This window comes from Nanorana parkeri, unplaced genomic scaffold (genome assembly GCF_000935625.1).
Source record: "Nanorana parkeri isolate BGI_ZX_2015 unplaced genomic scaffold, ASM93562v1 scaffold2025, whole genome shotgun sequence".
Lineage (NCBI taxonomy): Eukaryota > Metazoa > Chordata > Amphibia > Anura > Dicroglossidae > Nanorana > Nanorana parkeri.
Window position 1 is genome coordinate 84,082 of NW_017308293.1, and position 23,470 is coordinate 107,551.

The 23,470-nt window shown below is 43.9% G+C and overlaps 1 protein-coding gene across 1 annotated transcript in view; it reads left to right on the forward strand.

The window, feature by feature from the left end:
• Window positions 1-23,470, forward strand: part of LOC108800438 (SRSF protein kinase 3-like) — an 81,308-nt gene that overhangs the window by 35,668 nt on the left and 22,170 nt on the right. The window contains exons 3-4 of the mRNA XM_018572423.1: window positions 3,002-3,102; window positions 3,197-3,304. Of these exons, the coding sequence (XP_018427925.1) occupies window positions 3,002-3,102; window positions 3,197-3,304 (209 nt within the window). The remainder of the gene's footprint in view (window positions 1-3,001; window positions 3,103-3,196; window positions 3,305-23,470) is intronic.

Sequence of the window (23,470 nt, forward strand, 5' to 3'; positions counted from 1 at the left end):
TATATAATGTGTATGCAAACAAAATGTAGCTTCAAACACAATGGTTGCAACAAGTTAATGCTGCACTTTGATCACCTCAAGCTTTAAAAGGCCCTATCACAAAACACTGAAACAAAAGTCCTTTATAGCTGGCTGGCCATACTTCAGGACCACAAATTCCAAACCCACAGGATTTGCTGCAAACACATGGTAGACGTGAACCCAAAACTCATCATTACTCTCTTCATATGTTCTGCTGCTTTTGCATGCTTGCCACACTACAGGTGGAACCTTTTATTATACTTGTTTGATTAGAGCCCTTAGAAACTGCATATAGTTGACTGTACATGGGGTATACAGGGCCGGCCTTAGGGGTGTGCGAGCTGTGCGGCCGCAGAGGGCACCATGGCAACAAAGGCGCCAGGCGGCCGACACAGCTCGTCCTCGGGGCGGCTTCTCGCTGCCTGCTGTCAGGATGGGCGAGAGGTGAGGGGGAGAGAAGCCGCACCCGCAGCTGTCAGGATGGCCGAGCGGGGGAGATCGGAGCCGCTGTCATCCTGTCAGTTTCAGGATGACAGCGGCTCTGTGTGTGGCAGAGCGAGGGATTGGTAAATATCATTGATATTTACCGGTTCTCTTTGTGTGAAGGACAAACACTGGAGTGATTGTCTGATCACTCCAGTGTTTGTAAATAACTGGGGACACATAGTACTATGTGTCCCCAGTTATGAATGATCAGGCTGTGATTTACATCATATCCTGTTCATTTAAGATTTCCTCAATGGGGAGGAGCACTCACTACAGAGGCTCCTCCCCATTCAGAAATTGCTGATAGTAGATATTTTACTATCAGCAATTTCTGAATGAATGGGAAGCCTCTGTACTGAGTGCTTCCGATTCATTGAGTGCTGAGGCTGCTGAAAAAGAAATTAAGGGATTTGGTGTCCTCAATTTCTTTTCTATTTTAAAAGGTAAATGTCAGGGGTCTGTTTGGACCCCTAATATTTCCCCGAAGCCCCCAACAGTAAAAACAATCAATAAATAAATAATAAAAATAAAAAATTATAACAAAAATAATAAAAAATGTAAAAAATTATTTTTAAAAAGTGAAAAATGCCCCCCTTCTCCCCCCCCTACCCCCCACACACATATTTTTGGACATGTGCGAAGAGTAAAAATTAATTTCAAATGAAATGAACGAAAACTAAAAACGTTTCATTCGTTTCTTCAGACAAAACACATTTTTAAGCTATTTTAGATTCAGCCATTGGCTTGTTCTGTAGGCATGGAGCATGACATCATATAACACCACACGTGTTGGGTACCGCCATCTTGGTGTATATCTAGGTATACACCAAGATGGTGGGGCCAATATCGGCGTGTGGCGTCACCTGACGCCACGCATGCATGGCGTCATGTAACGTCATGCTCCCCGCTTCCAAGATGGTGGCACGCATTCACAGAACACGCCGGTGGCCAACATGGCCACCGCACATTCTCAAACAAATTATTATGTGCCCGAATACATTTTTCGTATATTCGGACATATAGTAATTCATTAATTTTGCATGTAGTCTAGGTTTTGTGTTCTGTTTTTTTTTTTTACTTTTCTAGATGCACTTACTTGAAAAAAAAGTGTTGTGGACATTTATTGTTTACTACTTGTTTGCCTACTGTTGTTTTATTTGATAAAAATACTTATATTGCGCCTACAAGTTTAAAACCTTTGAATAAAAGTTTTATTTTTATCATACTTTTTAAAGTTTCTTTGCGGCTTAATAAAATAGGAAAAAAACAAAAAAGCCTTGCTGCACTCCTTACCGGAACATCAGAGAAGCCCGTGCAAATGGGTGGGTGCTTGTAGTGACCACGGACGGCACCGTGATTAACACAGAAGAAGAAATGATGTCACCAGCACACCGTATGATTAATTAACAAAAGTCCATTTAATGACACAAGATCATTCAATACAAGTGCTTTCGGGGCCTCAAAGGGTCCCCTTCATCAGGCTCAGAATGACATAGAATTGTACAACCATTAGCCTTAAATGGACATCAAACAGTGAATAAAAACAGGCCCCTCCCATAGAAGCAGCATCATCACTGGACCAACTCCCGCCATAAGGGTTTCAAAAATCACTAACCTGCAGCAGATTAGATGCCCAAGTGGTGTGCAAACGAGTGCTGGCCGTTAGTTTGAAGAGGCACAGGTGTTTGCCAAGGCAGCCGGACGCCATATTGCGCGTAAGCCCCCCCCCCTCCTCGCCCGCACTCATACCCGTTGTGTGAAGCGCAGGGCTGTTCAGGCTTGCGTTCCAGATGGGAAGGAGAGGTAAATGACAGTTCGTCCGCGCATGCGCATTGCATCAGAGATCGTATTGATCGCACAGAGAGGCGGCCGTAACTGCAAGCCCCGGCCAATGTGAACTTCAAACCAAGAAGGGGCAATGGAAAGAACGAGCCACCACACAGTGACACAAAAATATGCCACTTGTTGCTAAAATTAGAGAATTAGAGAAAAAAAGAAGCAAAGTCTATATCAAAATCCTATAGCTGGGTAGGATCCAGTGATGAACGTGTTACCACAGTGACAAATGCAGTTAAAAACAATATAGTCATCGGCCTACACATACAGTATATAATGAATCCCCAACATAATGTTGCAGAACAGAATAAGGCTTTAAAGGGATAAATGATTCATATACATGAACATAAAAAAAAAAACAAAAGGTAGAGCCAGTCCGTATCATAGAAGCTGCTGCAATTTGTCTTATAGTAAAGGGGGATGGACAATAATCAATCAATTTGGTGAAGGGCGTTTGGTGTGCTGGTGACATTTCTTCAAGTGATTCATGCAACTAGCGGTGCCATCCGCAGTCACTGCGAGCACCCTCCCCTTGTTATAGGGTTATCCGGTAAGGAGTACAACAAGACTTCCATACATCCTGAAACAGGTGAAGGCCCCAAGTCCCCTTAAAAAAAGCCTTCCTAAAAACAAGTAAATCTCTTTTCTCTTCATGCAGTGTCATTCAAAGCCACAGATTTCCTGATCAACCCTCTAGACCCACAGAATGCTGACAACATTTCTGTCAAGATTGCAGATCTGGGGAATGCCTGTTGGGTGGTAAGTATTTTACAGATGCATGCAAATGCTGATAATCAGATCTCAACTGTATGTAAATAGAAAATGCAGCTTATGTTCATTCTTGTTTTTGAAGCACAAACATTTCACTGATGATATTCAGACACGGCAATACCGAGCCGTGGAGGTGTTGATTGGTGCTGCCTATGGACCTCCTGCTGATATTTGGAGCACTGCTTGTATGGTAAGCTATGTTATATTAGTAGAAAAAAGAGGTTATACTGTCAAATTCTTCCATTTTTGTATCTGGTTTGGTAAAAGCTGAATGGTGTAATATACTCACCTCCCCTTCGTTCCAGTCTCCTTGCATGGCAGCGCCCCCTCAGCTGCAGCGTCATTCAGCTCCACCCTCATACCTGGCTTAAAGCGCCAGATTCAATTGCCCAGTGTCAGTTCAATGTGTAGACGCTGGGCGGTATCACCGCTCCTGTCTGCACTGTGATCTCTCTCCCCCCTCGCTCTACTGCAGTACCTTGCTGGATGACACGCTGCCGCTGTCTCTCCCCAGACATTCCTTCCTTGTCAGAAGCAGACTGTCACTGGACTTATCCCTCTCACGATCGCAGCAGCTGCTCCTTTCAAACCGGGACTGTCTGGACATTCCTCTAACAAATCACAGCTACCATTGCTCCTGTCACAAAAGTTACTGGATTCCATTGAAGTACACCATCTCCTCAGCTGTAGGTCTCTCTCCCACCCTGTAAGGACGGATCATTCATTCATCAGCACTACCATCCCCCAGCTCTCAACAAACAGAGCCTGCTGAAACAGACTGCAATCCTTCCTTGTTAAAGCCACAGCACCTCCAATAGCTGAGACATCCTGAAGTGTTCCAATCTTCTCCTGTCAGCACAAATGCAAGTATCTTTATTTAATTGACTTTCTCATATATCTTTTGGTACTTATCCTCCCCCTCCTCCATATAAGCTAATTCATGAACTGGGGACTTATAATTTTACCTTCATACAACTTGTTTATGAACTGTAGTGTCTCCCTTAACTGAGTGACATAGTCTGTGAAGGTAAATTACCTTCTCCGCAGTTGTGATCCATAGACGCACATCTAAAATTGAGCAGAAGTGTTACAGTTTGATCTGATCCACAATGGATCCAGCGGAGATTACAAACACATGGTGGCATTCAATCAGAAACTTGAAGCCCTTACACAGACAGTCACTGTGGAAAATGAAACTCTGAAATCATACATCTCACAGAACCTCGCTAACAGGCCTCCCCCTAACGAACTAACTGAACCAAAAGTGAGTCCCCTGATACATTCTCTGGTGACAGGAAGAAATTCAAGGAATTTTTAAATGCATGCAAACTGATGTATAGTCTGAAACCGAGAACTTATTCAACAGAAAGAGTTAAAGTTTGCACCACCATATAATATCTAAGGGGTGAGCCCAGAGCCTGGGCAAACACTTTCCTAGAAAGGGAAGATCCCATTTTGGATTCCTTTACTGAATTCTGTGCCTCAATTTGTTTATTATACGAAGATCCTCCTTGCAAACAATTTACTGCAGAAACTGCGTTACGTTCATTGAAACGGGAAAAGACCTGTAGAGGACTATATTGCTGAGTTCAAAAGATGGTCCACTGAATCTGAGTGGAATAACATTACTCTAAGAAATCAATTCAGACTAAGCTTAGCTGAGGCAGTTAAGGATGAACTTGCCAGAACCGAGTTACCTTCCACTCTAGACGCATTTCAACTCAGCATCTCCATAGATAGACGTCTACGAGAAAAATGATCAGAAAAATCTTTGGGAATTAAATACAGTCCTCACAAAGTTACCCCTAGTGACCTAGAGACACCAATGGAAATAGGCACAATTAAAAGCCCCCTCACTCAAGCTGAGAGACTTGGACGAAGAAACCTACAGCTTTGCATGTATTGCGCTTCTGCTAAACATGTTGTTGTGAATTGTCAATTGTTGAAGAAAAAGAATCCGGGTGAGTCACATCTCATATGTAAAGTAGTACCCCCTAACCCTACTATTTCTAATTATTTTAAAATCAAATTAATTTTACAGTGGAACCAAAGAAGGATCAACATGGAGGCCATGGTTAATACGGGTGCCTGCGGAAACTTCATCGATTTGAATGTTGTTAATACTAATAAAATGCCAACAATTAAAAAAGCTAATCCGGTGTCAGTCAGAATCATGGATGTTGCCACATTAGAATCAGGTCCCATTACTCATCAAACTCAACCCATCATGGTTATATCTAACAATAACCATGTTGAGTTTATGACCTTTGATGTGATCCCCTCTTCACATTTTCCTATCGTTCTCGGGCTACCTTGGCTACTCCTACATAAACCCTTGTTTCTCTGGGACAAATTAACCCTCGAATTAAACTCCAATTACTGTATGGATACCTGCTTCTGCTCTACTTCTCTTCTACAAACACAGGTCGAGGAAAAGCCAGAGAGGATTATTGGAATACCTATTCCATATCAGGACTTTAAAGATGTCTTTTGTAAAAAGAAAGCCGAAGCCCTACCCCCACACAGACCCTACGACTGTCCTACTGATTTGCTACCAGACAGTAAGATATGAGTGGGTCGCCTATATCCACTATCTGAACCAGAGTTAGAACATCTCAAAGAATATTTACCAGACAATCTGAAAAAAGGCTTTATTCGACCATCATCATCTCCCGCCAGGGCCAGAATGTTTTTTGTACAAAATAAAGATCACAGCCTTAGGCCCATCATTGATTATCGAGAAATCAACAAAATAACCATAAAAAACAGATATCCTCTACCCCTTATACCAGAACTCTCAGAAAGACTACAAACAGCAAAACTATTCACACAATTGGATCCTAAAGGCGCATACAACCTCATACGTATAAGAGACGGAGATGAGTGGAAGACTGCGTTTCGTACCAGATATGGGTTGTATGAATACTTAGTTATGCCATTCGGGCTATGCAATGCCCCCGCAACATTCGAGTATTTCATAAACTACATATTCCATGATTTGTTAGACATATGTGTGGTCATTTACCTTGATGATATTCTCATCTATTCCAGTAATGTGGAGGACCATCGCAAACATGTACGATGGGTCCTAGCAAGACTGAGGGTACACAATCTATGCGCAAAACTAGAGAAATGTATATTCAAAACCACCACCATTTAATTCCTGAGATACATTATTTCTAATGAAGGCATACAGATGGATAAAGAAAAAATAAGCTGCATCCTCAATTGGCCTCGTCCCCATTCTAGAAAAGCTCTACAGAGGTTTCTGAGGTTTTCAAACGTCTACAGAAAATGTATAAAAAACGTTTCTGCCATCGTAAAACCCTTAACACAACTAACAAGTTCCACCTCAAAGTTCCTCTGGGATAACATGGCTCAACATGCCTTCGAGAAATTGAAACATCATTTCACTACAGCCCCCATTTTGCAGCTACCTGACCCTCACCTCCAATATACATTGGAAGTTGATGCCTCACAACTTGCAATAGGAGCTGTTCTTTCACAAAGGCAATCAAAGGACTCTCCCCTTCACCTAGTGGCATTCTATTCACGCTGCCTGAATGCAGCTGAAACAAACTATTCTGTAGGTGAAAAAGAGCTCTTGGCCATCTAATCAGCTCTTGAAAATTGGAGACACCTATTAGTGTTGAATCAATTTTTATTAGCATTTTCTTAAACAAGTTTCATAACATTCAGTATCAAAACTCAAGAAGGACATAAAAATCAACATCATGACATCAGGAGGCATGATAAAGCTAAGGCAGTTCTTGGCTACTCATACAACAATGTAGAAAGGGTCCTCATCACTATGGTCATATCCACAAAATGTATGGTGGGACTCTAGCTTGCATGGTCAGGTATTGTAGCTTGTGTCTACACCGCTTAATACCTTCTCCTAACTAATATTTCAAACATCCTGATATGTTAGGAAAGTTGTAGAAAGGGAGGGAAGAAACCAGATAGAGGAGAACTGATAAAGGAAGGAAATAAGGAAAAAAGGGGGGGGAAGGGGATTACTTCCCAAGTGGGGCACCGGGTAACAACCAGTGAACGGCAGGGATCACACTACTTCTGCCGAAAGTTGCGTCCCCTCCAGCACGCCGGGGGTGGAGAAGTGTAGAGGCGAGTGGGTCACCAGTCAAGTTTTGGAGGAGGATGAGGCCTCTGCCCGCCCAGCAGATTTCCTCAACTTTTGCATCCAGGGTGACGCTGGTACAAAACCGGGTAGGGTCGGTGTGAGAGGCCAGTCCGGAAGGGCGACTTGTGGAAGCTCCAGCTTACCCAAGATGCAGCTGTACGTGGGAGCGTAATTCAGCAGAGTATTTCTCTATATCTTCTAATCTGTTGTTTAAGTCCTTCTTTAAGGTGAACATTTCCCTTTTATACATGTTCTCCAGGCGCGAGAAGCAGGATTCTATGTCCTTCATGGTGGGCAAGGCTTTTATGTATGCCTCCATGTCCCAACCTTCTTGTGAGCTGAGTGAGGCCTGTGACATGCTCCTGGAGTGCTGGGATAGACCCCCTGGACTCTGGGGTGAGTGTCCCTCCCGTGTCTGGCTCACCTGATCCACAGTAGGAGTCTCAGAGTGTGCTGGAGAGAGCTCCGGCGGCGCCATCTTGGCTGCATGTGTGGATGCAGAGTCAGAGGCTGCGGGTGCCGTTCGGTTGAAAAATTGGGTTAATTCCCACGGCGCGGGTCCTTTTTTCCCTTGCCTTTTGCTCTTATTCCTCTGGTCACTCATTGCCGGTGTTTGTGGGCTAGGAAGCCGCTGCTGTCTGCAGTTTAATGTGCCCTCGAGCGGGAGACGAGCCGATACACGTCTCACCGCTCCATGCGCCAAGCCACGCCCCCTGGAGACACCTATTAGAAGGCACTCAGTTACCTATTGTAATTCTTTCTGATCATCACAATCTTCAATATCTACAGAGGTATAAAACGCTACCATCCAGACAAATAAGGTGGGCCTTCTTCTTTGAGAGGTTCAACTTTATAATTACTTATAGACCCCGGCTCCAAAAACGGGAAGGCAGATGCACTCTCTAGAAAAGATGAAGCTTCCATCTGTACCAATTCCCACAATTACATCATACAGCAGGAGAAGTTCATCAACACAATTTGCAATTTAAAACAGGACCTCAAAGTGGCACTACGAGCTGCACCTTCCCTGGAAGGACTAAACTCTAATGCAGAGGGCTTCCTCTACAAGGGAGATAAACTTTTCATACCTCCACCTCTTCATTGTCAGATTCTAAAGTTATCCCATGATGCCCCACTCGCAGGACATCCAGGAATTACAAGGACCTTAAACCTTGTTAATCGTCATTTCTGGTGGCCCTCCATAAGGAAAACCATACAAGAACATGTAAACTCCTGTGAAGTCTGTATCTGTGCAAAACACGACAACAAACCTGCATTTGGATTATTGACTAATCTACCCATACCTGATAAACACTGGCAGTCTATCTCTCTAGATTTCATTGTAGACTTACGGCCATCAGAAGGTTACAACACCATTTTTGTTGTGGTTGATTTGTTGACAAAGATGGCACATTTCGTACCATAAAAAAATTACCCACATCTAAAGAGACTGCTGATGCCCTGATATTTAATATCATCAAACTACATGGACTCCCTAAGAATTGTATCTCAGACAGGGGCTCGCAGTTTATATCAAAATTCTGTAAGGCACTCTGTTCAAAACTACAGATCGAACATGGATGCTCCAGTGCACACCACCCACAAACAAACAGTCAAACTGAGAGAATCAATCAATACCTGGAACAGTACATCTGATGTTACTGTACTCATCTGCAGGATGATTGGCATGATCTACTTCCACTCACTGAGTTCTCTTACAACAACTCTCTAGTTCTACAAATTAAACACCCTTTTTCGCTAATTATGGTTACCATCCTTCCTTCCTCCCACCTCAGATCACCACTACCAACAATCTAGTGATAGAGAATTATTTACAAAACCTTCAACAGATCTAGGAACAATTAAAAAGTACCATTAAGATGGCTCAGAAGAGGCAAATGTTCTATTATGATCAAAGAAGAAGGGAACCACCTCCCTTCTAAGTAGGAGACCTGGTTTGGCTATCCACGAAGAACCTACAACTGAAAACTCCCTTTAAAAAAATTCAGTAGCTTACATATTGGTCCTTTCCCTATTCAAAAGGTGATAAACCAAGGTGCCATTCGAATGGAGTTACCGCTGGACCTTAAAGTCCATCCCACATTCCATGTCTCTCAACTGAATCCTCACAAGTCAAATGCTTTCCCCAATCGTAATCCACCTCCTGCATCCCCAATTATGGTGGGGGAACAAAAGGAATACGAGGTAGAAAGGATTTTGGATTCCAGAATATATAGGAATACATTTCAGTATCTTATACGGTAGAAATCCACCTCCTGCTCCTTTCAAACCAGGACTGTGTCTGGACATTCCTCTAACAAATCACAGCTACCATTGCTCCTGTTACAAGTTTCTTGCTGCTGACGCATTCCATTGAAGTACACCATCTCCTCAGCTGGAGGTCTCTCTCCCTCTCTGTAAGGAAGGATCATCCATTCATCAGCACTACCATCCCCCAGTTATCAACAAACAGAGCCTGCTGAAACAGACTGCAATCCTTTCTTGTTAAAGGCACAGCACCTCCAATAGCTGAGACATCCTGAAGTGTTCAATCTTCTCCTGTGAGCACAGATGCAAGAATCTTTATTTAATTGACTTTCTCATATATCTTTTGGAACTTATCCTCCTCCATATAAGCTAATTCATGAACTGGGGACATAGTCTGTGAAGGTGAATTACCTTCTACGTGGTTGTGATCCATGGATGCACATCTAAAATTGAGCAGAAGTGTTAGAAATGGTTGGTAAAGGCAACCCAGTTTTTTGAAGGTCATGAAATATGTTAACACTGGTCGATGTTTGTTTCACGAGTTTACTACAGACACTCCTATCATACTATCCTTGATGTCTGTATTATAACAGTTATGAGAGAAAAAGAGCAGAGCTGCAGTAGAAATTGCACTCTTTAAAATCTGATTATTTGTAGCCTGTTGATTCTTAGTTTAGCTTACTATTAGTACACCCCAGGAAAAAAAAGAAAATCCAGTAGAAAACGATGCTCCTTTTCATTCAAGTTCCTTAATAACTCTGTTCACTTTTGGTTAGGTACTGTAACTTAATAGTCTAACTACGGGAAAAAAATAATAGGAAATTATAAGTGCTGGATATGGCGGTCACATAATAGCACTTTTTGTATGTACCAAAAAAATCAAACTATGACAACAGGTCAACAACAATAGTACACCAGATGGGGCACAGCTGTCCTTTAATGAACAATGGAGAAAAGGACTTCAAAATTAGAAATTACACAAAAATCCTATTTTCTCCATCATTTATTGAGGGACAAAGCACTGTAGATTAAATGACTATTGGTGGTCCAAAAGCAGTCTGTGATAAGCGGCAGGTAAGAACTGCACACATGAACTTGAAGTTGGCACCCACTGATTCAGCCACATCTACCCTGTAAAACATGGTAAAGGGGTGTACAGAGAACCATGTTGCAGCCTTGTAGAGTAGAAGACAGAGTCCTGTGAATACAGAGACACTCCCAACCCCCCAGTTCGACAAGTGTTTTTTGTCAAAATATAAGAATCCATACAAAAATACTATAAATAAAATGTAAAACATCAAAAAACGAACGTATCTCATTACAGACATTTTGGACTAACTCGAAAGCATGGATCCTTAAGATTTTGAGATTTTTGAAAGTATCACATAAGAAAAGCGATAAAAAAGAGAGAAAAATAAGAACAAAGGGAAAAAAACATAACCATTATTCGGTCCCCACCCCTATTGTAGGGTATCAGTAGAAAACCATTATGTCGAGAGGTATACTCGAGTAAGTCACTGACGACATGGGGGGAAGCATGATAGGGACGTATCAGAGCGCAGCATGAAATGGCAGAAAGACAAGGAAAGAAAAGAGAGTAGGAAAGTAGACCAAGAGCAAACATAGAATATACAACACAGAAGCAGATGAAAGACAAAACATGGACATAAACATGCATGTAAGCGGAAATAAATGTGAAACAAAATATAAATAAACAGGTAGAAGGAGAGGTATGAAAAAAGAAGGGATATTATAACGGGCATCTCTCCTAGCGGGTAACGGACCCCGCATCAGGCCAGTAACCTAAGTGTCTGTGGGCCATTAGAGGCGAGAAGGGTAGCGTAGTCCAGAGAGAAGACAAATTCTGTCCATGAGAACCAAGTTTTGCAAAATTTATCGTTCGTCCCTTGGGATGATGCAATCAAGTCCTCCATTCTCCAGATTTCATTCAGTTTACTCAACCACATGCTAATAGTCGGAGGGCAAGTATTTCTCCACAAAACAGGTATGTAGCTTCTTACCGCATTAGTCATGTGAGGCAACACTGAGTTCAAATATGTTTTTTTGGTATCTCATTATGGTGCAGGAGAAAGAACGCTGGAGCCATTGGAATCGACTGATCCATACATTTTTGCAATATGGTTCTTACTGCCTCCCAAAACGGTTGAAGTGGAGGGCATTCCCAAAACACATGGAGCAAAGTGCCCCCCCGGTTGACCACAGCGCCAACAGTCAGGGGGAAGCGAGGGCATAGGTCTATGAAGGGTAGCAGGAGTCCTATACCAACGGGTCAGAACCTTGTAAATCGACTCCTGGAACTTAGTACATCTGGACGTTTTGTGGGCATAAAGAAGATGTGTATTCTTTTGTTCTGAGGAAAACTGGATCCATAAGTCACAATCCCATTTATCAAAAAAGTGAGGAACATAGCCCCTGGGGGGAATTCAGCAAAAAGTACATGATAGACACTGTGTCTCTGAGAGGTAAGCCAAGTTCGCACTCTCTTTCAAACGCCATCGGCGGATGGACAATGTCCTTTGGAGAAGGTAAAAAACGAAGAAAGTGTGACAGTTGTACTCTACTCCAAAATCCCAAGGGTTTCCACTGGGGGTCCGACAACAATTCCGCCATGGAAACCCAGTTATCCCGTTGAAGAAAATGTTTAACCCTAAGATGTTATCAGCGGCATGGGCACAGAAACAGGTGTCCTCCACTCCTGGAGTACATTAGAGAAAATTAGGAGAAATGTCCCGTTTTCAGCGCTCTTCGAGGGGTGGTGAGGGGGGAGTGGGGTGGGGAATTGTGGGGCTCAACTAAAGACGGGAAATGGGTGGTCCCATAGGGAAAATAAAGGGAAAAGACAGTATTCCGGGAGGTCTTGTGCTGGTGTGCGGCTTCTGTTATGTCCGGACCGGGGTGTCCGATGTGTGTGCTAAAAGCCAGAAATTGGAGACGGAAGCGCCACAACCTAGCGCAATAAGTGTGTTGAGAAGGTTGGGGGTGGGTTGTGTTCAACTCACCCGTGAAAGAGTGGGTACTCGCTTAGACAGGTGGTTGAGAGCGTTGTTCGGGGTTGCAGAAGTGATGAAGCCGTACTCTTCTTCATTCGGCGGTAGCGTTATGGACCCAGGTGCGATGGATGGAAAGGAATAACACAGGTGGTGAGGTTGGAGGAAGGCCAAAGGCAAACAAGGACTTCTCACCGTTAAGTTAGTAGAGATGCGTTGTCAACGACGGAGGTGTGGTGCGTAGCTGGTGGCGGTATCGCAGGTGGTGTCCTGTTTTGCACCCAGGCTTGAATAAGAGCTATCTTCAAAACGCGTCGCCTTGCCTTCAGGAATTGGAGTTGTTCACACACTCCTCCCTGCTGTCAATTTCGTGCGGCCGACATTTCACGCACCTATCACATTGCCTCCAGCGCATCAGCGCTTGCTCGCCACTAGTGGCGCCCATCACCACACCCACCTGTCTCCGGCGGACTCAGCCCCTCCACACCGCCAAGGGGAAGCTCGTGCCTCGTCAGTTCGGCCAGGACGCCCCGCCCACATAACGAGACGGCGTTTCCTGAACAGCCGAGCGCCTGCACAACATGGCAGCGTCCTTGCCCACTGGCACCGCCCAATAAGTTGCCTCCTCTCTGGTGCCCATCGGTGGAGACTCCAGCCTCCTTTCCTCCTCCGCCTCCACTCCCATCCTCAGGATCATCCACTTGATTCTCCACAGAGATCAAAACAGGACACCACCTGCGATACCACCACCAGCCATGCACCACACCTCCGTCGTTCACAACGCATCTCTACTAACTTAACGGTGAGTTACAGAAGTCCTTGTTTGCCTTTGGCCTTCCTCAAACCTCACCACCTGTGTTATTCCTTTCCATCCATTGCACCTGGGTCCATAACGCTACCGCCGAATGAAGATGAGTACAGCTTTATCACTCCTGTAACCGCCAAACAACGGTCTCAACCACCTGTCTAAGTGAGTACCCACCCTTTCACAGGTGAGTTGAACACCGCCCGCCCCCAAGCTTCTCAACACACTTATTGCGCTAGGTTGTGGCGCTTCCGTCTCCACTCCTGGAGTGAAACTGGGATTGCCAAGAATTGGAAAGAAGGGGGAGGAAGTTGGAGAAATGTCATCCAGTTGGAAGAATTTGCGAAAAATCATCCGGGTTGGGCCTATAGTGGGGTGCGCTCTCACCGACGCTGGGATCACATCCCTACACCAGGGCAATACAAACAGAAAGCTCGACCACAGACTGTTCAATTCCTATCCACTGTTTTAAGGAACTGTGTCTTCACCAATCTATCACCCTCGTAAGATGACACGCAGCATGATACCTGGCTACATCAGGTAATCCGATGCCCTCATTAGCCTTGTGTAAACCTTGCATCGTCAACTTAATTCTGGGATGTCTGTGGGCCCATAACAATTGAACAAAAGCACTGTTGATGGTCCTAAGAAAAGACTGCGGGATATGGTAGAGTCTGCAAAAGGTAGAGAATACAAGGCATAACATTCATTTTCAGGATATTGCATCTACCGAACCACGAGAACATGCCAGGATGCCATTTCGATAGGTCCAACCGAATTTCCTGAGGAGAGTAGGGAAATGAAGTGCAAATGTACATGAGAGACCAGTCGGTATATTAGAACCCAAGTAGCGCAACAAATTGGCTGACCTTCAGAATGGGAAAGCTGTTTGAAGGGCAAGCAGCTGAAAGCTAGGGATGGATATATTAAGAGTCATTGACTTCTGAAAGTTGATGAGAAAGAGGGATGTTGCTCTATAGATATCAAACGTTTGGATTGGTGAGAAAGAACAATAAGTCATCGGCGAATGCCATTATCTTGTGCGTTCCCCCTTTACCAAGTCCGACCCCTGAAATGTTACAATTGTCCCTGATCTTACGCAAAAAAGGTTCTAGGGTGATAATGAAGATCAGAGGGGAGAGAGGGCATCCCTGTCACTTGCCATTGGACATAGTAAATGCGTCCGAAGCATGCCATTCACTCTAACTTGTGCTGTAGGAGAGGAGTAGATTGCCATAATCCACATCATCATAAAGTCCCCCAGGCCCAAATCCCTAAGGGTCATCTCCATGAATGTCCTGTCCACTCGGCCAAAGGCCTTCTCGGCATCCATAGAGAGAAGCATAAGGGCCTCGACCGAACGGAAGAGGCATGGATGACATCCAGCACCTGAACAACATTGTCCCGAGCCTCTCTAGTGGGAATAAAGCCGACCTGATCCAAATGAATGATATTTTGTAAATGGGGGACAAGACGGAACTTCAAGTCGGAGTTGAGCAGCGAGATGGGCCTATAGTTCAGACTCAGCAAGGTATCCTTGTCCGGCTTCGGGATAAGGGTAATGTGAGCCCTCAAAGAGTCCTCGAGGAATGCAGTTCCCCTTCCAACTGCATTATAGCCTCTCAAGAAATGTGGTGACAGGATTTTCAGGAATGTTATATAGTAGGATAGGGAAAGGCCATATGGTCCCAGGGCTTTACCAGTATTAGTCTGACCAATAGCTATAGTTAGTTATTCGACCATAATTGGGGCTTCCATAGATTGTACCACCTCTTAGGACAGAGCCGGCATTCCTGACTCCAAGAAGTATTGAGATATCTTGGCTCTTAAATCCAGCTCGACCCACGATTGAGTGTGGGCTTTAATAATATATATAGAGGAGTAATTATCCTTGAAAACAGCAGCTATGTCAGTAGTCTTAACCATCTTCGTACCCGAGTGAGAAACCACCTCAGATATATGATTGACCTCTTTGTGTCCTTAATGCCTTTGCCTGTGGTCTGCCGCATTTATCGCCAAATTGGTAGAGAGCACGCTTACACCTGGTCAAGAGACCTTTCACCTTAACAAGACACAGGGACTGCAGTTGCTCCCAAAAACCAGTTAATTCATTAGGAACCGACCGGGCTAGGTATTGCTTATGGAGAGATCCTAGGCGGTAAATGTCCACTAGTAAGGTCTCCCTTCAGGCGATATGCATTTTTAAAGTCTAGCGCCCATCTTAATAAATGAGCCATGGATGTATGCCTTGTGTGCCTCCCATAAGATCATGGGGTGACATTCTAACGTGTCGTTACAGGCAAAATAGGTGGGCAACTCGGTATTGATCTCCCTTACAAGCTGAGGGTCCTGCAAAAAAAGACTTGTTTAAACGCCAGTTCTATTGTCGATCTTCCTTCTGTAGTAAGTCAAGAGATAAGAAAATTTAGGGCATGATCAGAAAGAGAAAATACACCAATAGATGCCAGTCACACTTTAGGGAAATCTTGATGATGGATCAAGAAGCAGTCTATCCGAGAGTATGAGCCATGGGGGTTAGAATAGAAGGTATAGTCACGTTCCGTAGGGTGTAACAAGCGCCAAACATCTACCAGCTGGTATTGACGTAGGCAAGTCTTGACCCGTCTGAGGGCAGTGTAAGAGAGGTGTGAAGAGGACCTTGAACTATCCAAATTAGGATCAAGTACCATGTTAAAGTATGGATCAATAGACCCTCTGTAAAATCACAGAGCTTTTCCAAGGTTGACTCCAAATAAGAAATCTGACCAATATTTGGTACGTACAGGTTTGCAAATGTACACAAGGTTCGACCTACAGTACCCTTCACAAAGATGGTTCTACCATCAGGACCATGCCAAGGGTCCACAAACTGCCACTGTATATTCTTATGTACTAATGCTGACTCCTCTAGACTTACCATCTGGAGAGCCACAATGATAAGTAGGGATGCACCGTACCGATACTAGTATCGGTGCGGATGCCGAATATTTGGGTGAGTACCGTTACTCGCCCAAATGCTCCGATGCCTAGCCCGATTCTTGAGCTTCCGGTAATAGAAAGCCGGGCAGCGAGTCATTACTGCCCGGCTTCCTGATTGGCCGGGAAGCCGTTTCCATGCTCCCTCGTCACTTGTGACGAAGGAGCATGGAGCCTGCCAATCAGGAAGCCGGGTAGCGTGTCATTACACGCCTCCTGGCTTTCTGATTGGCCAGAAAGCTGGCTTCATGCTCCCTCATGACCTGGTGACGAGGGAGCACGGAGATGGATTCCCTGCTGATCGGGAAGCTGGTTGGGGGGTCTTTACACGCCGCCAGGCTTCCCGGCTAATCAGGAAGCCAGGTGGTGAGTTATTACAAGCCGCCCGGCTTTCTTAATAGGACTTCCGGTATCAGTATTCGGTATCAAGAGCTACTGGGGGGAAAAAAGTACTGTAAAACTCGTACTCGATGCCGAAAAAACGGTATCAGTGCATCCCTAATGATAAGCAAATGGATAATAGCGGTTTTGGAATATGGGGATCTGGGAGACACGAAAATGCGTTTCCTGGAGGAAAACATATCTGTGCCCAAGAACGTTGCAATTCATTGAGTACAGTAGTTCTTTTCTCCGGGATTTTTAACCCCTTGACATTCAGCGACAATAGGTTACAAGGTTGGGAGCACATGATCGCCACCTTCATATACACAAAAGAGGTGAGTCACCGCGCTAGGAGAGGCAAAAAAAAAGGAATAAGGAGATATAGGAAATAGAATCACGAAAGTCAGAAAGTAAGCAAGTCAAGAGAGTAGCAATAACAATAGAAAAGAAAAACAACACCCTAAAATGGGCAACCACCCCAATTGATCACCCACAAAAGGGAACTCCCCCCGTGAAAATCTAGGTGGGGGTGTGACAAAACAAAGCAGCATCCCACTCATCCCCCCAACTCCGAAACCAGTATATAGCATAGTGGAAATCCACTCAAAGTAGTAACTCGTAGTTATAAGCACTTACTGTATGTTAAATATGAGTAAAGAGAATCAGTGAATACAGGTACCCATGACATGGAACATCAACATAGCATAGGGACCGCATAGAGCAGCGATACCATAATATTCTCATCTCAGTCTCCAGGACCGCAGGTCACCCCACCTAAAGTCAGCTCCACGCAAATGGGAACGAAAAGGAGCACGGGCCGACACCCAGAAGGAGGAGAGAGAAAATAAATGGTTCAACAGCAATAATATACTTTCCCACCATCCGCATGTAATAGCAGATGAGACCATACAATTAAAACATAACTATTATAAGACTGTTAGAGCAATGTACATATAGGTCATGGTGACTTGCCCACACTATCCCGGAAGCAGGAAAACATGAAATCTGCTGAGGGAAAAACATCAAATAACCTCAGGTGAAATATTAGTACATAAGTCTCGAGACTGGGGTGAGGAGAAGATCGCACTGCTGAACACCACATGGCATGGAACCCAAACAATAATCCTCACTCCTTGTTCATCGCTCGGTAAAAGTCTCCGTACAGACACCCGGGACAAAAGAGGCACACACTGAAGAGCAGGCTCAAGAAAAGCAACAAAAAAAAAAAAACCTTCCATACAGCTCTGGGGAAAAATAAATACTAGTACCATACACACTGGCGAGATCCAATCACCGAGCTGGTTAGGGTTTATTGGTGTCTTCCCGAGAAGAAGACCTCCGCCGGCATTGTCGTTGAGAAGACCGGGGGGGGGAGTAGAACGTCGGGCTGGCAGGGGACGTTGACAAAAGAAGTTCCCAGGTAGGTATTGCAGCCAATCAGGTACAGAAAATGGCTCCATGGCAAGGAATGTGAAAAGACGTGTTTCCTTAAGGTAAAGGTGGAAGCATTCTTCCTCACTATAAGGTTGAATGGAAAGACCCAACGGTAAACAATACCTGTGTCCCGCAGGTGCTCTAGGAGAGGACATAGGAGCAGCCTCCGCTGCAGTGTCGCCCAGGATAAATCAGGGAGAATTCAAATTGTAGCTTCATCAAAGTCCAGGAATCCCTGGGCCAGGCATTCAGGAGTATTTCCTCCTTACCTGGGAATTTGTTTATTCTGCAGATAATGTCATGGGGCCTATCCGGATAACTGAATCTGGATAGGCCGTGTGCTCAATCGAATTCAATCACTGTAGTAGGGGGATTACCCAATAGGGTGTTGAAAATCGCCACTACTGTATCATGTACGGTCTCCAGCCCTGTAGCTTCTGGGATGCCCCGTGGCTGCATATTGTTGCGCCTGTTCCTGTCCTCCAAATCCTCTAAATGGAGCTGCATGTTGGACAACTCTCCCATTTGCAGGTCACGGGAGGCTTCCAGGGCTGCAAGCCTCACCTCTACTGCTGCTGTGCTCATCTTGCCTCCATCGACACACGCAGTGAGTTGATGTATCTCTTGTCGCAGTTCATGAATGTCATTGCTATGGGTCTCCTCAATTTCCGCCACCAATGCTTCTATATCTTTAGTGGGCAAGGAACGAAGCAAGGCCCCCAATGTCTAGACCAGCGGAAGGCTGCTGAGCCTCAGAGTCCTTTATATCCGAGCCCTCCGTTGCTCCTGGGATCAATAACATAGTCCTGCTGTCCTCGCTGCACCTCAAATTAGGTTAAGAAGGTGGAGAGAAACGTGGCTCAGAAGGGGAGGAGGGAACCAGCAGTTCCAGAGATGGCACGCCACTCAAGGCAGCGGCTCTACTGGGGCCCACACTCGCTCTCGACGGGGCCGCAAGATGAAAGAAGTCTTTGATTTTGCCCAGTGCCAATGGCGTAGGAGTGTAATTTTAACAAAAAAAAGGGTTAGCTATTCATTTATATTTATTTGAGTTATTTATTTACTTGCATTGCATACCAACTTTATAGGGTGTATATTAAACTGTTAGTTTATGAGTTAAAGTTAAAAGATAAAACTAAAATAAATAGAAAGAAAAGTAGTACTGTTACATTGCTAAGCGGGCTGCGGTAGCACTCAAAGTGTTAAAGGTATATATGTGAGGGTGTGACTGAGTGTCTGTGTGTGTGTGTATATATATATATATATATATATAGATAGATATAAAATTCTATATGTCTGTATATATTTATATATATATATATATTATTTTAGGGAATATTAGAGTGTACTAAACTAAAGTATACTTGGTATTCGTTATTGTATAAAACCCTAGGGCGGTAGAGCTATTTAAATACCAAAGCCAAGAGTGTATGTAACCACATGATAGTAGGGTAACTTAACCCCAAGGCGCTAGTGTCATTATTCCCAGGGTGCAAGGGTAACTTACTTAATTCCTGGACGCTAGTATAATTTAATTTAGTATAATCTAATTTAATCCACGGGCGCAAGTGTAAGTTAACCCCAAGGCATTAGTGTAAATTAAAACTAAACCCAGGGGGTTAAAATAGAATAAGCTAAATACCAAGGAAGTTGTATAAGTGAACCGCATTAGGCTTGTGTAACTTAATACAAAGGGCGCTAAGGTGAATCAATCAACCACAAGGCGCTAGGACATCTTAACCCCAGGGGGATAGTGCAATCTAATCTAATCCCAAGGCACTAGTGCAATTTAAATTTAAATTAATCTAATATAATTTAATCCCTGGGTGTTTCATTAATCTAACCACAGGGCGCTAATATTATTATTAATAGCACCATTAACCACATTTAACTGCAGGGGGAAAGTATAATTTAATCCAGGGCGGTAGTATAATTATACCAGAGGGCGGTAGTATAATTCAGTATAATTTAATTTAATCTAATTTAAATTATTCAATTTAACAAACAAGTTTTGAACGGGCCACTCGTGATTCACGTAACCCTAGATAAATAAAGATACAATTAAATAATTAATCTTATATAATCTCTAATATACATTAAAAAGAAGAAAAAATAGTAAGGGTGGAAAAAAAAATTTCTTCCATGAGTGGGTATGCAACCAGGTGCATGTCATGTGCAATGTATGCGTTCCTTGAACATGCGTTCGAGGGGGAATACATTTGCGCTAGATGTGAGCAAGTTGTTTGTTTAGAAACCCAGATTCTGGATCTTAGCAACAAACTGGCAACACTAAGGAGCCTAACCATCATGGAAAAGAGTCTGGACTTAACGCACCAGGCTGTCGTGGAGGGTGGTCTGGATGAGGAAGGGGGGTTGGAGGAGCAGGATCCAGAGGTGGGTAGCTGGGTTACTGTTAGAAGGCCGCGGAGGGGGAATATTACTAGAGAGGTCAGCCCTGATCTGATTCACCCCAATAAATATGCCAAGTTGCAGGATGTTGGGGATATCAGTTCAGGGGGGACACTGCTGGAGCACGACTCATCCTATATCCGCAGGGGGAGTGAGTGCTCTGGCGAGGATGGGAGCAGGATGGAGGGTCAGGAGAGGCAGATCCTGGTGGTGGGAGACCCCATCATCAGGCAGACTGACAGGGTAATCTGTCATCGGAACCGTGAGCGTCGAACAGTGTGCTGCCTACCGGGGGCTCGTGTTCGACCCATTGCGGAAGTGGGCATAGATGGAGTGGTGTGTGCGTGGATAGAGAACTGGCTATGGGAACGTGTCCAGAGGGTATCTATAAATGGCACCTTTTCAGACTGGGCTAGTGTAATGAGCGGTGTTCCTCAGGGTTCTGTGCTGGGTCCCATATTGTTCAACTTATTTATTAATGACATCGGGGAGGGTGTTAACAGCGATATTTCCGTTTTTGCGGATGATACCAAAATTGGGAGGGTAATAGACACGGACTATGACATTATAACATTACATAATATGGCAGATGAGGTTTAATGTCGATAAATGCAAAGTAATGCACTTTGGATATAAAAATAAACAAATGGGTTATACAATTATGGGTATGCCACTAGGAAAGTCAGAAATGGAGAAGGATTTGGGGGTCATTGTAGACCACAAACTGAAGGGTAGCTTGCAGTGCCAGACTGCTGTAAACAAAGCTAGTAGTGTTTTGTCCTGTATTAAGAAGGGGATGTATTGCAGGGACAAGTCTATAATTTTGCCACTTTATAGATCATTGGTTCGACCTCATCTGGAGTATGCTGTCCAGTTTTGGTCACCAGTACTAAGAAAAGATGTCCTTGAGCTGGAAAGAGTCCAGCGGAGGGCAACCAAACTATTTAGGTGTATGGAGGACCAGAGCTATGAGACGAGACTACTAAATTTAAACATGTTCACATTGGAGATGAGGAGATTAAGGGGGATATGATTTCCATGTACAAGATGTTCAATGGTGGCAGCAACATTAGCAACAAACTATTTAAAATTAACTCCATTACAAAAACTAGAGGCCACCACCTAAAATTGGTGGAAAAAAATTCCAGCACAGGGGGCGAAGGGGGTTCTTCACAGTTAGAGCGGTTAGGGTCTGGAACTCACTCCCACAGGCAGTGATTTCAGCTTGGATTTCAGTGTGGAATTGTTCAAGAAACTTTTGGATGATTTCCTAAGGGACCGTAATATACAGGGGTACAAGTACTCCTAAGAATGAGATCCTATAGGTTGGACTTGATGGACTAATGTCTTTAATAAACCCCAAATTCTATGTAACTATGTATCGAGGGTCTTGCTCTGGCGTGATCTGCTCATGATAGATGAGGTAAGTGCCATATTAATCTGGATTAATCGGAGCGGGTCTGGAGAGCAGAGTAGAGACGTGTTCACTCCGCCATGTCTTGGACACACGCCCCCTGACAAGTCTATCTTTTAATTGACTTTTATCAATGGAAAATTTGTGGTCCACAAATTCTCAGGTAAATAGTGACTGCAGCCAATTAGCTGCAACTTTCGTAGCCTCTCCGGGGTAAGGAAGACTCTTACTAACCTGGGACCAGGATCAGGTTCAAATATTCTAGCCAGGGGATAGAATAATGGAAGATTTTTTGAAATTCAGCTGGAGCCAGAACTCCTTCAGAGTCTGCAACGGGCTTGTGATGTTGGCTTCCAAGTCTTAGAAAGACAAGAATGGTGTAATTGAGATAATTGGCCACTGGAATGTAACCTTAGCCACAGAAGAGCCAGAATGAGAAAAGGGAACTAAAGTCAGACTAAAGGGGAGAGCCACAAACTGGTAATGCTTTTCCCCTGCCTCAAAATGCAGAAAGCATTGGTTTCCAGGGAATATGGGCATTCTAAATCTGAAATCTAAATTCTAAATCTAAACAGTGGTCACAAAGTCCAAACCAGGTCGATGCTGAATCTTATGAAAGTATTGAGGGTCTTGTGGTCTAGTATTGGTTGAATTTTACTTTTCCTTGGACCAGTGACAGGTTGCAGTAAAACCCCTTGAACATTTTTGAAGCGAACACTGGAGTAATAACTGGCAGGGACAGCAACCCATCAACAGCCTACAGAAGATCTGTGAATTGTTTAGGGGAAAAGTGTAAATTAGAGGTAAAGAATGTTTCCTGGGGTGCAGACTAAAATCTATCTTGTAGCCTTTGGCTACAAACTCCTGCACTCCTGCAGGGGTCCAATACATGAAGGAGTGAAATATGTGTGTAAGCCAAAAGACTTCCCTCCAACTTAAGAATTGCAGGTGAGGGAAAACCCATGTGCAAGCAGATTTTTCAACAGGCTTAAAAGAACTTTGATTGCCAGAAACTGGCTCAAGAGTTTGAGTTGAAAGATCATGTAGACTTGAAGAAAAATCTTTGAAATGAAAAGTACTGCTTGTGTGCAGAAAAAGAGGAACTTTTTTGTTGCAGCTTCCTATCCCTGCAATATTGGGGAAGATGAGTACTTCACTGTGGCATTTTTTCTTTTTTATTCTTTATTTATGAAAAGACAGGTGAATATTAACATACACGGGTACATGAAATCGTAACATCGGCATAACTCAACCCATAAATGACCATAGGCAGCATAACCGTAGGAGTATTGACAGAGATATTTAGTATACTACCATATGCCCTACAAAAGCAACCTTGTTGAGAAAGCCATTTCCATGTAACCCAACTAGTGGTAGAAAGTATCTATCAGTAATCTATCAAAATCAGTATCTGATTTTACCTATTTATGCCAAAAACAAACAAAGGTGGACCGTAAAGAAAGTAGGTCCTAAGGGTAGGCGGTCAGAAAAGAAGAAGAGGATATGAGTGGGGGGGCGGG